Below are 18513 nucleotides of genomic sequence, written 5' to 3'. Positions count from 1 at the left end.
AATTATTCTGGGGAAAAAATCATTCAGATAGAAATATATACATAAATTGCTTATTAATTAATACAACCTGTGTCTTGAAAATTTGAATCGTGAGAATGAACTGGAAAGAGTCGAAACTTCCGTTTATTTTTTGGGGTTGTCCATTTATTGCGGAATATTGCGGGTAGGACAAACATGCAAAAATTACAATTGCAAAAATATTTCTGACATGCAGATTTTTAATAAGTGGTGTGTGTGTAAGTCAACCTGATTTTAATGTTATTTCAAATTTAACAATCATTTTCTGCATTTTTATAGGCTATACTGTTATATTCGTTATAAAAATTGTTTAAGATCTGAATATTTTATTCAAAATTATTTTTTAATTCGTGGGTTTTTTTTCTTATTTGCAACATTGTCTTAGGGTGATCTGGGATTCTTAACACAAAAAGAAAAATGGTCCTTGAAAATTGTCAACATCATCCTTATTATATGGGTGTAAGATCAGTCTGTCCCGAAAATCCGCACAATGAACACATACTATTCACACATTTTGTACATAATTTATATACATTGCAAAACTCTCAACAAAACACAGGTAAATGGGATTTCCACATTCAATTGATATTATACTTTTTTTTCACTTTATAATCAAGATGCCTTTGCTAATGAATACATGAAAACATTGATGGTACCATACTGACAAGAACCTAAATCTCATCGTTGCCATGGATTTTTTTATTTTAATTTTACTTGTGTTTTCTTAATATATTCGATCATTAAAATGCGAAAAGCCGAAAAGAAGAAATCTAAGATATTAAGCAGTTTATACATGAAAACTGAATAGCTGCCACTCAGTCGACGAAATGTTAATAAAGTGACCATAGAAAGGTCATTGACAGACTGCTTTCAGTGACCTTCCATTTTACATTTCAGTAACCATTCATTGACCCTTTCGCAGGCCTTCCCCAGGTTTAAAGGTGTAAATTTCTATCCTGCGTAATGAAAAAAGTAACCACTCAAGAATTAATTCTTTAATCAAAAAGAATACCTCTTGAAGTATTCAAAGCCAAAAAATAAATCTTTAGAAACTCAACGCAGCGAAAATTTCCATATTTTCTGTGTCATGATCAATTTGATCATTACAGAGGCGCTAGAGTGACGTCATCGATTACAATGTCTCCCCGTCTGGACCTTCCTTTGCAGGCCTCCAGGAAAATCTATATAGAGAAGAAAAAATAAATTGTCTTTTTTTTCCTTTTATGTCTTCAATATCATTTACTTCAATATTTATTTTTTTTAATGTATTTAGACATTATTTCATGGTTTTGTGCATTCTTACCATTCTAATATTTTCAAATGCAAACAAGTAAAACAACTAGCTAATATAAACGAAAATCATTAGGCCATCTTTAAAAAGAAATTGCTTGGTTGCCCTCTACCGACCGACTGGCTAAAAACGGGTAGATTGAGACTTTCTTTAATTTCAAGGAAACAATTATTTTTATGCATTCAGGAAAATGAATTTTAAAAAATCAGCATTGATGTTGAAATTGGGGGGGGGGGGGGGGGGGAGTCACCTACCTACGAACCCATTTCTATCATTCTAAGTCTGGAGAGGAAAAAAAAACATTATTTAAATTGGCATTATCCTTTATTGGACATAAAATTTTAACTTGAAAATTAAGATAAATATTTTAAAGAAGGGTTGAGTTTATCGATGTGTTTATTTGTCTATTTATTTTTATTTTTTGTGACGAAATGAAGATATAATGAATGATCAAGAAATGCCTAAAGTTATCAGAAATACATGAAGAAAATCAGTTGTTTATTTGCAAAATTAAGCAACCGTAATCAGATGCCAAAGGGAATATACTCGCCTAAGCGAAATTTCATTCCTTAGAATTCAACTTGCTGTTGACTTACTTTTGTATCTGGATCCAGGGGAATGTCAAGCTCCACCTTGTACCATTTATTCTTTTTATTCCCACTTACTGAAAAGTGTACCTCATCTTCTGCTCCAGGTCTCGATGTATATATCGAAAATGTTCCCATTCCTTCGCCCTTCATGTGGTAATACAAACTCAAGCGGTAGGTCTTGTCTGCAAATATATATATATATATATATATATATATATATATATATATATATATATATATATATATATATATATATATATATATATGGGACATGGAGACTGGTCCTACGGTGTCTAACCGAGGTCCCGTGTCGCAGTAGGTGCTTTCACGAAAAAGATCCCTTACTGCTCAATGTCTCTGAGTGCCGAACATAGGTCAAAATTTGCAGCTCTCCACTGGCAAGTGGTGGCTCTCACTATGAATGAAAAATTCTCGAGAGGGACGTGAAACAACAAACAAGCAAAACAGAAAAAAAAGAAAGACAATTTCGACGTAGACGTCATTCTGTCTTCTTAGAAGATTTGATTTGTTAATTTAACTTTTAAGACTATTTAAACTTAGCGTCACTGGAAATACATACTTTCAAATTCAGTTTCATTGCCGCTGCTGAGGCGATACTTTTCTCCAGTTTTGCCACATGATGCGTCAAAATAAAGATAATACTCCCCCTCAAATGCTCTTTTAGGACCTGTCCCAGGTGTATTGGTTTTACTCTGAAAGATAATCTTATATGCTTATATAATATTATGGCCTGTCATAATGCCATTACACTGGTTCTCGTTTTAAAATGATTTATTGTTTTCCACTTCTTATGTATAGTGTGTAACAAACAGAACAGTAATCTCTACTTAAGTAGACAGTGCTCATTGAATCAACCATTAAGGCGAGACTTCTGAGTTAATTATAAAATGAGGACATTTGAAGACGTTATAGAAGCATTTATGGTAAACTTGAAAATATTATTAATCCATTGCAATACATGTTTTATATTGTTGATAATTAGAAAGAAAGATTTTGGAAGGTTATGTTCACATAAAAAAAAAAGTTTGTTATAGCTTTTATAATTAGTTCCGATGTAGATCTATACTTAAAAAGGTCTAACACTTCCAATGTTTTACTGAGCGGTCATTAAAAAAATCGATGTTTGACCGCAGAGTGAGATATTGGACCATTGATGAGATACTGGACAGCTTACGCCACACTGTGGGTGGAGTCAGCTAAATCTTATTTGCACTAGTGACAGAATAGACCAAGATATACCGAAGCGGAAGCCAGCAAATTGTTAGCGTTCTCGGGCAAAATGCGTTTTGTCAAACCCTCGAACAAACTGTTTGCCTTCGGCCTAACGGCCTAAGGCAAACAGCTTGGTTCTTGGGTCCAACAAAACGCATGTAGCGCTCGAACCATGTCAAGAAATGTACATTTTCTTATTAATAATTGAGTGCGTACAAAAAGTAGTATTGTCCTACCTTTCCTCTAAACCAGCAGCATTTGTGTGTATCAAGGAAGCAGGAAGGCTCATTGTCATCTTCGAACCGACAGGAACGACCTAAGAAAAAAAAGTTTTTCGCAAGTGTGAGCACAAATAAGCATAAATGTAATTTTAATGTCCAATACATAGGACTGGTATTTTATGATGGAAATTAAGGTCATACGCAACGTAAATTTACATGTACTTTACAATGAAAAATCATAGTACCATCAGATGTTCTAAGACAAAAAAATCATCTTACATTACCAGAGGTTTTGAAAAGATATATGTTAAAAATCCTTGTGCTTTTAAAGAAAAATGAACAAAAAAATACTTTTAGCAGGTATTTCTTGAAAATATGATTTAAAGAATTTGCATAGCAATTATCGGGCATTATAAAATCATACAGATGTCCTTCAACTATTGCAACTTTCTAAATTATACAGGCCATAAGAAAATGAATAACAAGACTTAAATGTTCACTTTCAAAAACAAAACCAAAAAAGACACTTCGGTTCATAATCGTGCAAACGAATATCGTGGAAACTGAGGGGCCTGTAAATACCTGTAGACTTAATATGATATCATCATGTAATTTTTATTTCCCTATTCAATTCTTACTAGTTTTCAATTGATTGAACCTGTTCATATGTTGATTTTCTCATTTTTGTGTCGCCAGCAGAGCAGAGCGACACTTAGGGATCACTTTACCCGGCGTCTGTCTTTCGGTCTGCCGGTCTTTTACACCCTATATCCTGAGAACTGTAAAAGGTATGAATTTGACATTTTGTACATAAATTCCTTGGCATGAGGGCTTTTGTAAATAACCATGTTGACCGACCTCGTTACCTTTTGACCTACTTTTCAAATAGCTCTTAGTTCCGATATACATTAATTTTTTTTACATTTAAAAGGTGAGTCTATGCTATTAAGCGTATGTGCTATTTGTCATAAAACATTATAAAAATACCATATAGATATACCAATAAATAAAAATCACAGTCTATTTGACCTTGACCCTTGACCTACTTTGCAAAAATTCTTCGGACGGTTTAATTTAACTTATATCTTTGGAATTTTTTAAGGCCGGGTTCTGATAATTAGCATTTATACATGTTGATGAGCTCATGATACTTTACTTCGAAACTGTATGATATTCAGTTACCACACTAACTAATATTTAAATACTATGAAAATACATCGGGATCGGTATTCCACAATGGATCATGGAGACTGAAAATTGCAGTAAAGACAGACTGAAATTTCTTTTGGGGATTGTTTGAAACAATTAATAAAATGATAAAGAATTATTTCTAATAATTTCAATTTAATTATTGACTTGAGGGTTGGGACTTTTCTTTCATTGTCAGATTCTATCGCTGTCAAAGCAAGAAGAATAATACTAGTGGTAAATAAATAGCTGATCACTCTTATATTTATTTACATCTTTAATGAAGCAAAGCAGGCGACACATACGTTCCTCGGAACACTCTAGTTCTATGAGCAGTTAAAATTGTGTGTATAATATGTATTTACGATAACATGTCACCTCTTGTGCAAAGAATTATAAGAAAGTGATATCATACCCTTTTTGTTTCAAGAGCCATCTCTTTTGCGTTCAACTTAGCTTGTTTGCAAAGAAATGTTATACACTTCTGAGAAGTAATCAGTATTTAAAGTCATATTTATTGCATTTTGATAGTTGTGAAGACGATTACTTTTGCACTTGGTTGTCTAGTAAGAATAATTTATCGTTTGGAATGCTAACTCTATTTCCCAATTATACTTCCCAAACAATTCCGTCTTCAACAATCACATTTAATTAAAAATATTTAATATAGATTTTTTTCTTCAAATTTTCTTCATAACATCATTTTTTACAACTACAATTCGATAACGGAGAGGGATGGGGGCTCATCGAAATAAAACATTAAAAAAAAAAAATCATCTACTTAATCATGCGAGTTTACAGTTATTCAATTCTTGTTTTGTTTGTTTTCTTTCTTGTTTTTATTCATCTTTAAACATTTAGAATTTCGTTTGTTAACATGCCGCTGCAATATGTCATGTATGTAGTGTGGGGGGGGGGGGGGATCATGAACCAGTAAGGAACACAAACTATTCAAATGATCATTTATTTGAAAACAACTAAAAAAAAAATAATATATCCTTATCAGTGGACCAGATATTAGTTTTTGTTTGTTTGTTTGTTTTGATTGTTGTTGTTCTTGTTGTTGTCTTTTTTTTTATGAGTCTGCCGTTAAACTTGCATAATAAAACAATGATTTATAGCATGGAAGTCAATTATAAATGATCTGTAAAACGAAGCTCAAGTTACACTGTATTAGAATTTTCACGACATACATGTACATGTAATGGACGACAACCTAGCTTAAATGTACTGCTAAATATATAAACTTAGCATTTTACCTGTACAGTATGTCTCAGCTATTTCATAGATAAGATCATAATTCAGTTGTTTGTCTTTTAAACATTTAAATTACGATTTAGCAATTGCGATTACAATTGGAAGTTCCAACTTATTTCAAACGCATGAATAATGTAAACAAATGAATTTGAAAGCTTTTTTTAATTAAGATATTCTTATCAATTTCACTTCATCCGATACATCGAAAATAATTTTAACACCTTTTCTTCATTATCTTTCGAGATGTACTTAGCTCGTTAGTCAAGAAAAATAAAAGTGATAATTCTACGTCAAATGTATGGTGACACTCTTGAAAATTTATCAACATTCTCCATATTGTCACTTACATGTAAATGTTTCGATCGCCATAAAAAGAGTAATGATCGATTTCACTACTGTATTTGGAATATACAAGGGGCGGGGCTTACTGGCGGCAAGATTAAAGCGGGGTCCGCTTCACGCATGAGTGCGTAAAGAGAAACTTGAGAGCGAACGCCGGGTTCGCTCTAGCGGACCCAGAGCTGACCCCGAGCGAACGCAGAGCAAACCCGAAGCGCACCCAGAGCGGTCCCAAATTTTCTGAAAGCAGACCCGCAACGGACCCCGAGTGAACCCATGAAGCGAACCCATTGTGCGGTTTGGGTTCGCTCTGGTGTTAGGTTGTGTCCGGTCGGTACTGTAACATGGTCATTCCTTGGCATTCAGTGCCTTCCTCATATCAAAAATTACATGACATTTTCAGCGAAAAAAAATTCCAACAATTCTGACACTGACAGAAATATTTTCAAGCAAGGTTTCAGAAATTCCAGCGTCTTGTTTTTCACAGGATATGTTTCTCTCGTTTAACGTCTACATGTACACCTCCGCACGATGAAATGTTGAAAAAGTGTAAAAGATACTGATATTTATTGGCAGACATCCGTAATGGAGTACATCTTACATTTGATATATCACAAGATTATGAGTACGTCACTTGGAAATGAACTTGATCATTCCTGTGATCAGATCTCATTCCATCAAATATAATTCCCAAAAAACTTTTCAGTAGATCTGATACAATTTAGGGAACCAGCCAGTCTGATTTCCGAGTCCAACTTCTTTTCTTATCTATTAAAAGTACTTACATTTAGATTTAAGGCAGTCATTTAGAAATATCAAATGACTGCCATTATACGATGCGACAGGATTTGACCTTGACAAAGTAGAACAAAAATATCATTCATGTCATTCTTTTAGTCTTTGATTGTTTAAAAATTTTAACTTAATTCGTTGTTCTATAGTAGTTTTCAGAAGCAGAAAAGGAGATATTTTCATACACTGCCGTTCCCCCCAAAAATATAATCCCTGCTAGATTTCAAACTCAGTTTACCATTTCTATTTAAAGTTGTACAATTATGATGAGGAAAGAAAAATATGATCTTTTAGATCTCTTACATCTAAATATATAAGACATATAAGCAAATATACTTCAAATATGTCATCTAGTCAGAAACCAGACAAGAATTCCTCCTTAACGGAAAAACTGATAGATTTTTATTTTTTGAATTATGAAACTCTTTTCAAATTTAATAAAAGGCAAAACTCGAAAGAGAATATTTTTGATAAATTCAAAAAGTAACGACATTTAGAAATTTAAAAATTAAAAACAAAATACTTCTGCCAGTGTCAGTTTTACCAAATGTACATTTTCCCTTAAGCTTTAACCTTGTAAATATAAATAACATTTCGAATTTTAATGCCTTTAGTGTGTTATGATGATGGAATTGTTTGGGAAGTTTTAAATATCCAACGATATCCTAGTGTTCCGTTCTGAAGCCGGTTTAGTGGTCCTTCATTTTTCTCACAATTTGATGACATCATCAGCAATGAAACTATTTGTAGGTGAACCTTGCATTGTTGTTACATTTAATTTTATTTCCTAATTTTCATCTAAATGACAGTTTTGCGTATAGGTTATGGGAAGAAAAAGCAATAGAAATCAATTTTAGTCATTTTTGCTACTTTTATATAATCTACATTCAGTGTGTAACTTTCAATGCCAGTTCCGACAAATATAACAAATCCTTAATACTTGTAAGAAATACATTTCATGCATATTAATTTACGCTCTGCATAAAGAAACAAGATATATATAAATATGAATATATATGGAAAAAAAAAACAACAACAATGCTGGGATACTCTATTTTTTTTTTAAGTTAAATTCTGAATTTGTTTAGTCGTTGATCCTTGAATGCCATCACCTTGTCTAAACGGAGGTTTGTGTTCCCAAGCAGTAGGAGGATTTTTGTCGGAACCGGCATTGAAAGTAACATACTAAATTTAGATTATAGAAAACTAACAAATAAGAAAGCCAAATGTAGATGTTAATTATCAAATAAATGCAAAACAAGCGATATATCTGTAACTTTGAGTATTCCACTGTCTACTATTGATTCACATGGTACAATATATTGAAAAATTGAAAGGAATTCGGCAGAGAGAAAGGTCTGGTAGGGCTAGGATTGAAATCCAATTTTTCTACATTTAGTGTCGTTCTTACTGAACTCTTCTTTGATCTCTGAATGTTCGTTTACTAGGCTTATAAACTCTTTTCCTCGATTGAATTCCTCTTTTTTTAATATTTTGCATCACAATATACGAAGTAAACAGAGAAATATTCAGTGTTTCAGAAGTATAACCTATGGTGGCATATTTCTGCCCCCTACATGCAAGATAAATTATGTCAACATGCAAGAAAAGTATGTCAACATGCAAGATAATTATGTCAACATGCAAAATAACTACATTTATGTTGACAATTTTTGAGAATGTTGGTAAAATTACTTGTTAACACCAGTATACGACATACATACAAGCAAGCTGCAACAGAATTATATTTACATGCGACATATTTATGTTGACATGCGAATTATTTATGTTAACAAGCAAGATATTTATGTCAACATGCGCTTATTTATATTAACATGCAAGATAATTATGTTAACATGCAAGATATTTATGTAGACATGCAACTTATTCATGTCAACATGAAACTTATTTATGTTAACATGGGAGTTATATTTTAGCATGCAGGATATATATGTCAACATGCAAGATAATAAGTTGCATGTTAGAATACATATTTCGCATGTTGGCTTATTAACTCAAGTATTAACATAATTATCTTGCATGTTGACATAAATAAGTTGCATGTCTACATAATTAGCTTCTATTTCAACATAAATAAGTTGTATATCTACATAAATATCTTGCATGTTGACATTACTAAGTCGCATGTCTACATACTTATCTAGCATGTTAACATAAATAAGTAGCATGTCAGCATAATCCTGTTGCATCTTGCTTGCATGATGTCATATGATGACGTTAGTGAGTACATTTATCAATATTAAAATTAGATTCCCTTAGGAGGTTGGTAACTTGCATTTCAACATTTGCATGTTGACATACATGTAAATTAGACGCTTGTCTACATAATTATGTTGCATGTCAACATATTGTACTTTATTTTTTGCATATATGTGACTTACCATCACATGTTGATCCTGAGACACCTGGTGGACAGTTGCACACAAACCCCCCTACTGCTTGGGAGCACGTTCCTCCGTTTTGACAAGGTGACGAATTACAAGGATCAACGACTGAGAAAATAAGATATTAACTTTGAAAAGAAAAGATATAGTAAACCCTTGTTATTGTTTCTTTAATTTATTACAAGTATGCAGATCGTAAATTAACATGCATAAAATGCATTCCTTATATGTACATGTAATGAGGAATTGTGATATTTCTCGGAACTGGTATTGAAAGTAGCATACTGAATGTAGATTATAGAAAACTGACAAATAAGAAAGCCTGTTGTAGATGTTAAATATCAAAGAATTGCACAACTAGGAATATTTCTGTAACGCTGAGTATTCCACTGTCTGCTGGTGATTCACATGGTACAAAATATTGCAAAATGGAAAGGAATTCGGCAGAGAGAAAAAAATGGAAGGACTAGGAATGAAACCCCATTTTTTCCACATTTAGTGTTGTTCTTACTGAGCAAATACCCAACTCTTCTTTGATCTGTGAATGTTAGCTTACTAATCTTATTAATCTTATACACCCTTTTCCTTAACTGAATTCCTCTTCATTTGTAATATTTTGTATCACACAATATGAAGTAGTTGGTGAAATATTTGGTGTTTCAGAAATATAATCAGATTTAAAAATCCCTTGCTTGTGTATTACTTAAATAGGCTTTGTATTTTCAAAAGCAGTTATGTTCAACATCACCAGACAACAGGAAGTATATAAAATAAAAGGGAAGTTATCTATGATAAATGCATGTATCATAAGAAAGAAGGGGATATTGTCATGAAATAAAAATAGCAACATTAAATTATATTGCATGTTATTCATCCATTATTTTAGATCAACGTATTATAAAAAAAAAATATTCTCAATAATTTCTGGGAACCAAAACTCTCGGCAACAAGGATGTATTTTTGCATTGGGTATTTTTTGCATTGATGTGACTTACCATCACATGTTGATCCTGAGAATCCTGGTGGACAGTTGCACACAAACCCCCCTACTGCTTGGGAGCACGTTCCTCCGTTTTGACAAGGTGACGAATTACAAGGATCAACGACTGAGAAAATAAGATATTAACTTTGAAAAGAAAAGATATAGTAAACCCTTGTTATTGTTTCTTTAATTTATTACAAGTATGCAGATCGTAAATTAACATGCATAAAATGCATTCCTTATATGTACATGTAATGAGGAATTGTGATATTTCTCGGAACTGGTATTGAAAGTAGCATACTGAATGTAGATTATAGAAAACTGACAAATAAGAAAGCCTATTGTAGATGTTAAATATCAAAGAATTGCACAACTAGGAATATTTCTGTAACGCTGAGTATTCCACTGTCTGCTGGTGATTCACATGGTACAAAATATTGCAAAATGGAAAGGAATTCGGCAGAGAGAAAAAAATGGAAGGACTAGGAATGAAACCCCATTTTTTCTACATTTAGTGTTGTTCTTATTGAGCAAATACCCAACTCTTCTTTGATCTGTGAATGTAAGCTTACTAATCTTATTAATCTTATACACCCTTTTCCTTAACTGGATTCCTCTTCATTTGTAATATTTTGAATCACACAATATGAAGTAGTTGGTGAAATATTTGGTGTTTCAGAAATATAATCAGATTTAAAAATCCCTTGCTTGTGTATTACTTAAATAGGCTTTGTATTTTCAAAAGCAGTTATGTTGAACATCACCAGACAACAGGAAGTATATAAAATAAAGGGGAAGTTATCTATGATAAATGCATGTATCATAAGAAAGAAGGGGATATTGTCATGAAATAAAAATAGCAACATTAAATTATATTGCATGTTATTCATCCATTATTTTAGATCAACGTATTATAAAAAAAAAATATTCTCAATAATTTCTGGGAACCAAAACTCTCGGCAACAAGGATATATTTTTGCATTGGGTATTTTTTGCATTGATGTGACTTACCATCACATGTTGATCCTGAGACACCTGGTGGACAGTTGCACACAAACCCCCCTACTGCTTGGGAGCACGTTCCTCCGTTTTGACAAGGTGACGAATTACAAGGATCAACGACTGAGAAAATAAGATATTAACTTTGAAAAGAAAAGATATAGTAAACCCTTGTTATTGCTTCTTTAATTTATTACAAGTATGCAGATCGTAAATTAACATGCATAAAATGCATTCCTTTTATGTTCTTGTACTGAGGAATTGTGATATTTCTCGGAACTGGTATTGAAAGTAGCATACTGAATGTAGATTATAGAAAACTGACAAATAAGAAAGCCTATTGTAGATGTTAAATATCAAAGAATTGCACAACTAGGAATATTTCTGTAACGCTGAGTATTCCACTGTCTGCTGGTGATTCACATGGTACAAAATATTGCAAAATGGAAAGGAATTCGGCAGAGAGAAAAAAAAATGGAAGGACTAGGAATGAAACCCCATTTTTTCTACATTTAGTGTTGTTCTTACTGAGCAAATTCCCAACTCTTCTTTGATCTGTGAATGTAAGCTTACTAATCTTATTAATCTTATACACCCTTTTCCTTAACTGGATTCCTCTTCATTTGTAATATTTTGAATCACACAATATGAAGTAGTTGGTGAAATATTTGGTGTTTCAGAAATATAATCAGATTTAAAAATCCCTTGCTTGTGTATTACTTAAATAGGCTTTGTATTTTCAAAAGCAGTTATGTTGAACATCACCAGACAACAGGAAGTATATAAAATAAAGGGGAAGTTATCTATGATAAATGCATGTATCATAAGAAAGAAGGGGATATTGTCATGAAATAAAAATAGCAACATTAAATTATATTGCATGTTATTCATCCATTATTTTAGATCAACGTATTATAAAAAAAAAATATTCTCAATAATTTCTGGGAACCAAAACTCTCGGCAACAAGGATATATTTTTGCATTGGGTATTTTTTGCATTGATGTGACTTACCATCACATGTTGATCCTGAGACACCTGGTGGACAGTTGCACACAAACCCCCCTACTGCTTGGGAGCACGTTCCTCCGTTTTGACAAGGTGACGAATTACAAGGATCAACGACTGAGAAAATAAGATATTAACTTTGAAAAGAAAAGATATAGTAATCCCTTGTTATTGTTTCTTTAATTTATTACAAGTATGCAGATCGTAAATTAACATGCATAAAATGCATTCCTTATATGTACATGTAATGAGGAATTGTGATATTTCTCGGAACTGGTATTGAAAGTAGCATACTGAATGTAGATTATAAAAAACTGACAAATAAGAAAGCCTATTGTAGATGTTAAATATCAAAGAATTGCACAACTAGGAATATTTCTGTAACGCTGAGTATTCCACTGTCTGCTGGTGATTCACATGGTACAAAATATTGCAAAATGGAAAGGAATTCGGCAGAGAGAAAAAAATGGAAGGACTAGGAATGAAACCCCATTTTTTCTACATTTAGTGTTGTTCTTATTGAGCAAATACCCAACTCTTCTTTGATCTGTGAATGTTAGCTTACTAATCTTATTAATCTTATACACCCTTTTCCTTAACTGAATTCCTCTTCATTTGTAATATTTTGTATCACACAATATGAAGTAGTTGGTGAAATATTTGGTGTTTCAGAAATATAATCAGATTTGAAAATCCCTTGCTTGTGTATTACTTAAATAAGCTTTGTATTTTCAAAAGCAGTTTTGTTGAACATCACCAGACAACAGGAAGTATATAAAATAAAGGGGAAGTTATCTATGATAAATGCATGTATCATAAGAAAGAAGGGGATATTGTCATGAAATAAAAATAGCAACATTAAATTATATTGCATGTTATTCATCCATTATTTTAGATCAACGTATTATAAAAAAAAAATATTCTCAATAATTTCTGGGAACCAAAACTCTCGGCAACAAGGATATATTTTTGCATTGGGTATTTTTTGCATTGATGTGACTTACCATCACATGTTGATCCTGAGACACCTGGTGGACAGTTGCACACAAACCCCCCTACTGCTTGGGAGCACGTTCCTCCGTTTTGACAAGGTGACGAATTACAAGGATCAACGACTGAGAAAATAAGATATTAACTTTGAAAAGAAAAGATATAGTAAACCCTTGTTATTGTTTCTTTAATTTATTACAAGTATGCAGATCGTAAATTAACATGCATAAAATGCATTCCTTATATGTACATGTAATGAGGAATTGTGATATTTCTCGGAACTGGTATTGAAAGTAGCATACTGAATGTAGATTATAAAAAACTGACAAATAAGAAAGCCTATTGTAGATGTTAAATATCAAAGAATTGCACAACTAGGAATATTTCTGTAACGCTGAGTATTCCACTGTCTGCTGGTGATTCACATGGTACAAAATATTGCAAAATGGAAAGGAATTCGGCAGAGAGAAAAAAATGGAAGGACTAGGAATGAAACCCCATTTTTTCTACATTTAGTGTTGTTCTTATTGAGCAAATACCCAACTCTTCTTTGATCTGTGAATGTTAACTTACTAATCTTATTAATTTTATACACCCTTTTCCTTAACTGAATTCCTCTTCATTTGTAATATTTTGTATCACACAATATGAAGTAGTTGGTGAAATATTTGGTGTTTCAGAAATATAATCAGATTTAAAAATCCCTTGCTTGTGTATTACTTAAATAGGCTTTGTATTTTCAAAAGCAGTTATGTTGAACATCACCAGACAACAGGAAGTATATAAAATAAAGGGGAAGTTATCTATGATAAATGCATGTATCATAAGAAAGAAGGGGATATTGTCATGAAATAAAAATAGCAACATTAAATTATATTGCATGTTATTCATCCATTATTTTAGATCAACGTATTACAAAAAAAATATTCTCAATAATTTCTGGGAACCAAAACTCTACTCTCGGCAACAAGGATATATTTTTGCATTGGGTATTTTTTGCATTGATGTGACTTACCATCACATGTTGATCCTGAGACACCTGGTGGACAGTTGCACACAAACCCCCCTACTGCTTGGGAGCACGTTCCTCCGTTTTGACAAGGTGACGAATTACAAGGATCAACGACTGAGAAAATAAGATATTAACTTTGAAAAGAAAAGATATAGTAATCCCTTGTTATTGTTTCTTTAATTTATTACAAGTATGCAGATCGTAAATTAACATGCATAAAATGCATTCCTTTTATGTTCTTGTACTGAGGAATTGTGATATTTCTCGGAACTGGTATTGAAAGTAGCATACTGAATGTAGATTATAGAAAACTGACAAATAAGAAAGCCTATTGTAGATGTTAAATATCAAAGAATTGCACAACTAGGAATATTTCTGTAACGCTGAGTATTCCACTGTCTGCTGGTGATTCACATGGTACAAAATATTGCAAAATGGAAAGGAATTCGGCAGAGAGAAAAAAATGGAAGGACTAGGAATGAAACCCCATTTTTTCTACATTTAGTGTTGTTCTTATTGAGCAAATACCCAACTCTTCTTTGATCTGTGAATGTTAGCTTACTAATCTTATTAATCTTATACACCCTTTTCCTTAACTGAATTCCTCTTCATTTGTAATATTTTGTATCACACAATATGAAGTAGTTGGTGAAATATTTGGTGTTTCAGAAATATAATCAGATTTGAAAATCCCTTGCTTGTGTATTACTTAAATAAGCTTTGTATTTTCAAAAGCAGTTTTGTTGAACATCACCAGACAACAGGAAGTATATAAAATAAAGGGGAAGTTATCTATGATAAATGCATGTATCATAAGAAAGAAGGGGATGTTGTCATGAAATAAAAATAGCAACATTAAATTATATTGCATGTTATTCATCCATTATTTTAGATCAACGTATTATAAAAAAAAATATTCTCAATAATTTCTGGGAACCAAAACTCTCGGCAACAAGGATATATTTTTGCATTGGGTATTTTTTGCATTGATGTGACTTACCATCACATGTTGATCCTGAGACACCTGGTGGACAGTTGCACACAAACCCCCCTACTGCTTGGGAGCACGTTCCTCCGTTTTGACAAGGTGACGAATTACAAGGATCAACGACTGAGAAAATAAGATATTAACTTTGAAAAGAAAAGATAGAGTACACCACCATTGTTGTTTCTTTCATATATATTTGTAAGACTCCAAAGTGCGATGGGACTCCAAAGTCCGATGGTCCGCCATACCCCGATGGTTCGACACGTCAAAGCCCGATGGTGTGGAAAAACGATTGACGTTTGTGACGTCATAGTACTACTGCGCCAAACTGCCATGCCGCGCCATGCCAAGGTCTTAAGTAAGTATAAATAAATATCATTATGCGAAAACTAACCCTAATCTCTCGGATATGTGCGAAACACCCTAATCGCTCGGCAAGTGTGTAACAACTACAACCTAGATATCTTGGATGGGTGCGAGACTTAACCCTAATCACTCGACTAGTGTGCGAGGACAAACCCTAAATCTCTCGGGTTGGTGCGAAGCAAGGACTTACTCTAATCAGTCGAGTGATGTGCGAGAACTAGCCCTAATATCTCTGGTGGGTGCAAGCAATAGTCAAAATCAGTAAAATTGTATGCGAGGACGAATACTGAACTGATGTCTTTTGAATGCAGGACAATGCCGTCAAGGATTGACGTCGGAATTTTGTTACGTCATAAACGTTGATTGTTTCTCCGCACCATCGGACTTTTTCGTGTCAGACCATCGCACCTTAGCGCAGCGCGCGTCTCATAGGAAACGATCCATCGGACTTTGGCGTGACCATCGGACTTTGGAGTCTTACATATATATATATATATATATATATATATATATATATATATATATATATATATATATATATACATCTTGTTTCTTTCTTTTATTATGCAGATCGTAAATCAATATTTCAAAATGTATTCCTTACATGTATTAAAAAATTGTGATATTTTTCGGAGCTGGCATTGAAAGTAACATACTGAATGTAGATTATATAAAACTAACAAATATGACGAAAATTGATTTCTATTGCTTTTTTCTTTCCATAACCTATAAACAAACTATGATTTAGATGAAAAAATGGGAAATAGATATATATGTAACAAGGATGCAAGGCAATCAAATCATGAGAGAAATGAAGGACATTTAAACCGGTTTTACTACAGTATCACTGGGACATCGTTGGATATTTGAAACTTCCCAAACCATTCCATTTTCGTCTATCACATTTAATTATAAATATTTAATATAGATTTTTTTTTTCAAATGTTCCTCATAGCATCATATTTTTACAAGTTACGCGGTCATTCTTTGACATTCAATGCATTCCTCCTGCATCATAGTTGATAAGTAATGCAAGTTCCATGGCTTCGTTCATTTAAATGTTTCAATTTATTTTAAAAAAAATTGTTTAGATATATATGGACTCAGTTGTTAAACTTATGCAAAACTATATAAAAAAAATAATAATAAATGAAAAAAATACGCAATGGTTCATGTTTGTTATGTTTCTTTCATGCAAATCAAAAATTAAATTTAAAAGCATTACAAACTTTCAACGAAAATAAAAGACCTCCAACAATTCTGACACTGACCGAAATATTTTCAAACAGGTTTACAGATATCCCAGCGTCTTTTTTTCACAGAATATGTTTTTTTTTCTTTAAACCTCTACACCTTCGCACGATGAAATGTTGAGAAAGGGATAAAAAGGGAAGAAAGATATTGATATCTACTGGCAGACATCCCTAATGGAGTACAGTTACATTTGATATATCACAAGATTATGAATAATTTTTTCCATAAATTTCACTTACATGAAATAAAGACGTTTCAGGCTAAGGTTGATAGGGGTTGGTGTTAAAACCTTAAGAGTATATTTCAAATATTCTTCTTATTACATAAAATTCTCTTGTACTAACTTTAAGACTGATGATAAGTAATTAACATTAGAGTAGACGCTCAAACCACTGCAAGAATCGGGCGACAAAAGCTAATATGTCTCATAGAAAATATAAGTTTTTAGGGAAATCTTGAATGTTGATAAAATCACTGTGGTTTTTCTGCAAAACATTTCAGAGAATTCACATTTTTCCAAAATTTTTTTTACTAAAATAATTGCTTAAGGTAAAAGTCAGCCAGAAGCACTTAAAACATATAGTTCACAAAATGCTACCCCAACTCCCATATAATATCAGTCTATAGAATTAATGGCAGTGCTTGTGTTATGCTGTCGGAAGCTAAATATCTGCACGATCTGTATGACTGAAACGTAAAGCAGGAGGTGCACAATAAGGTAAACAAAGATTTTCTGAAACACAGGATGAAACTCTGCAATTCAGTTAACTGAAAGGTGACTGAAGGTCAACTAAAAAGCGACTGAATGAGAGGCATTTCTGCCATTCAGTCACTTTTCTAGACATTTCAGTGAACATTCAGTTAACTGAATGGTGCTGTTTCATCCTGGGAAAGTCTTATTTAAGTTCATACAGTGGTATAGAAGGAGTTGCGGATGGGAGATGGGTTACCCAATAGTTACGGATGTACCTAAGATATACAGAAGCATACACGCAAGGACGGACACCCCATCACAATATATCCCTGCTTTTCAAGCGGGGGATATAAAACTAAACTACTTTCTTACAACTACTTTAATGTACAACTTGGAGGACCATTTCCTGGAAGACTCTGTACAAAGAAGTTTAAAAATAAAGATCCTATGTTCCTTTACTTATTCATCTAAAGATGATGGATACACTCGCTATTCATTACAAAGTTCTTGAAAATGAGAAAAAGTCTAAACAGTGAACAAATCCTTACATAGAAATCACTTACTTTCACATCTGACTCCTGAGAAATCCGGCGGACATATGCAAAAAACATCGTCTAAGCTTGTCACACATGTTCCTCCATTCAGACAAGATAAAGGGGTACAAAAAAGGAGAACTTCAACCAATTCCATAAAAAAAAAGGAAACACTAATTAGACTTTTTATGCAGATTACAAAACATCACCATCATATAATCATATTCTAATATTTCTGTAAGGTTTGTATGATTCGTAAAACCATAGATTGAAAAAAACAGGTGTCAATTTAACGTTCTGTTGAAAAAAGGTAAGGTATCATGGATCTATGATCATAAAACATCACTTACATCTC

The 18513-nt window shown here is 32.7% G+C and overlaps 1 protein-coding gene across 1 annotated transcript; it reads right to left on the bottom strand.

The window, feature by feature from the left end:
* Positions 1 to 1121: 1121 nt before the first annotated feature.
* On the bottom strand, positions 1122 to 18315 carry LOC133197927 (fibropellin-1-like). The gene is made up of 12 exons (XM_061334103.1): positions 18189 to 18315; positions 15324 to 15434; positions 14327 to 14437; positions 13326 to 13436; positions 12328 to 12438; positions 11328 to 11438; positions 10330 to 10440; positions 9332 to 9442; positions 3369 to 3448; positions 2480 to 2612; positions 1906 to 1973; positions 1122 to 1199 (listed from the first exon to the last, which is right to left on the bottom strand). The coding sequence occupies exons 1-12, from the start codon at positions 18313 to 18315 to the stop codon at positions 1122 to 1124; spliced, it is 1263 nt and encodes a 420-aa protein (XP_061190087.1).
* Between the last annotated feature and the right edge of the window lie 198 nt (positions 18316 to 18513).

Source organism: Saccostrea echinata, unplaced genomic scaffold (assembly GCF_033153115.1).
Source record: "Saccostrea echinata isolate AGI-Se365-2 ecotype Australia unplaced genomic scaffold, CSIRO_AGI_Sech_v1 ptg000032l, whole genome shotgun sequence".
In the NCBI taxonomy this organism is placed as follows: domain Eukaryota; kingdom Metazoa; phylum Mollusca; class Bivalvia; order Ostreida; family Ostreidae; genus Saccostrea; species Saccostrea echinata.
Note: the sequence above shows the minus strand (reverse complement) of the source record. Positions and strands in the feature narration are given on the sequence as shown.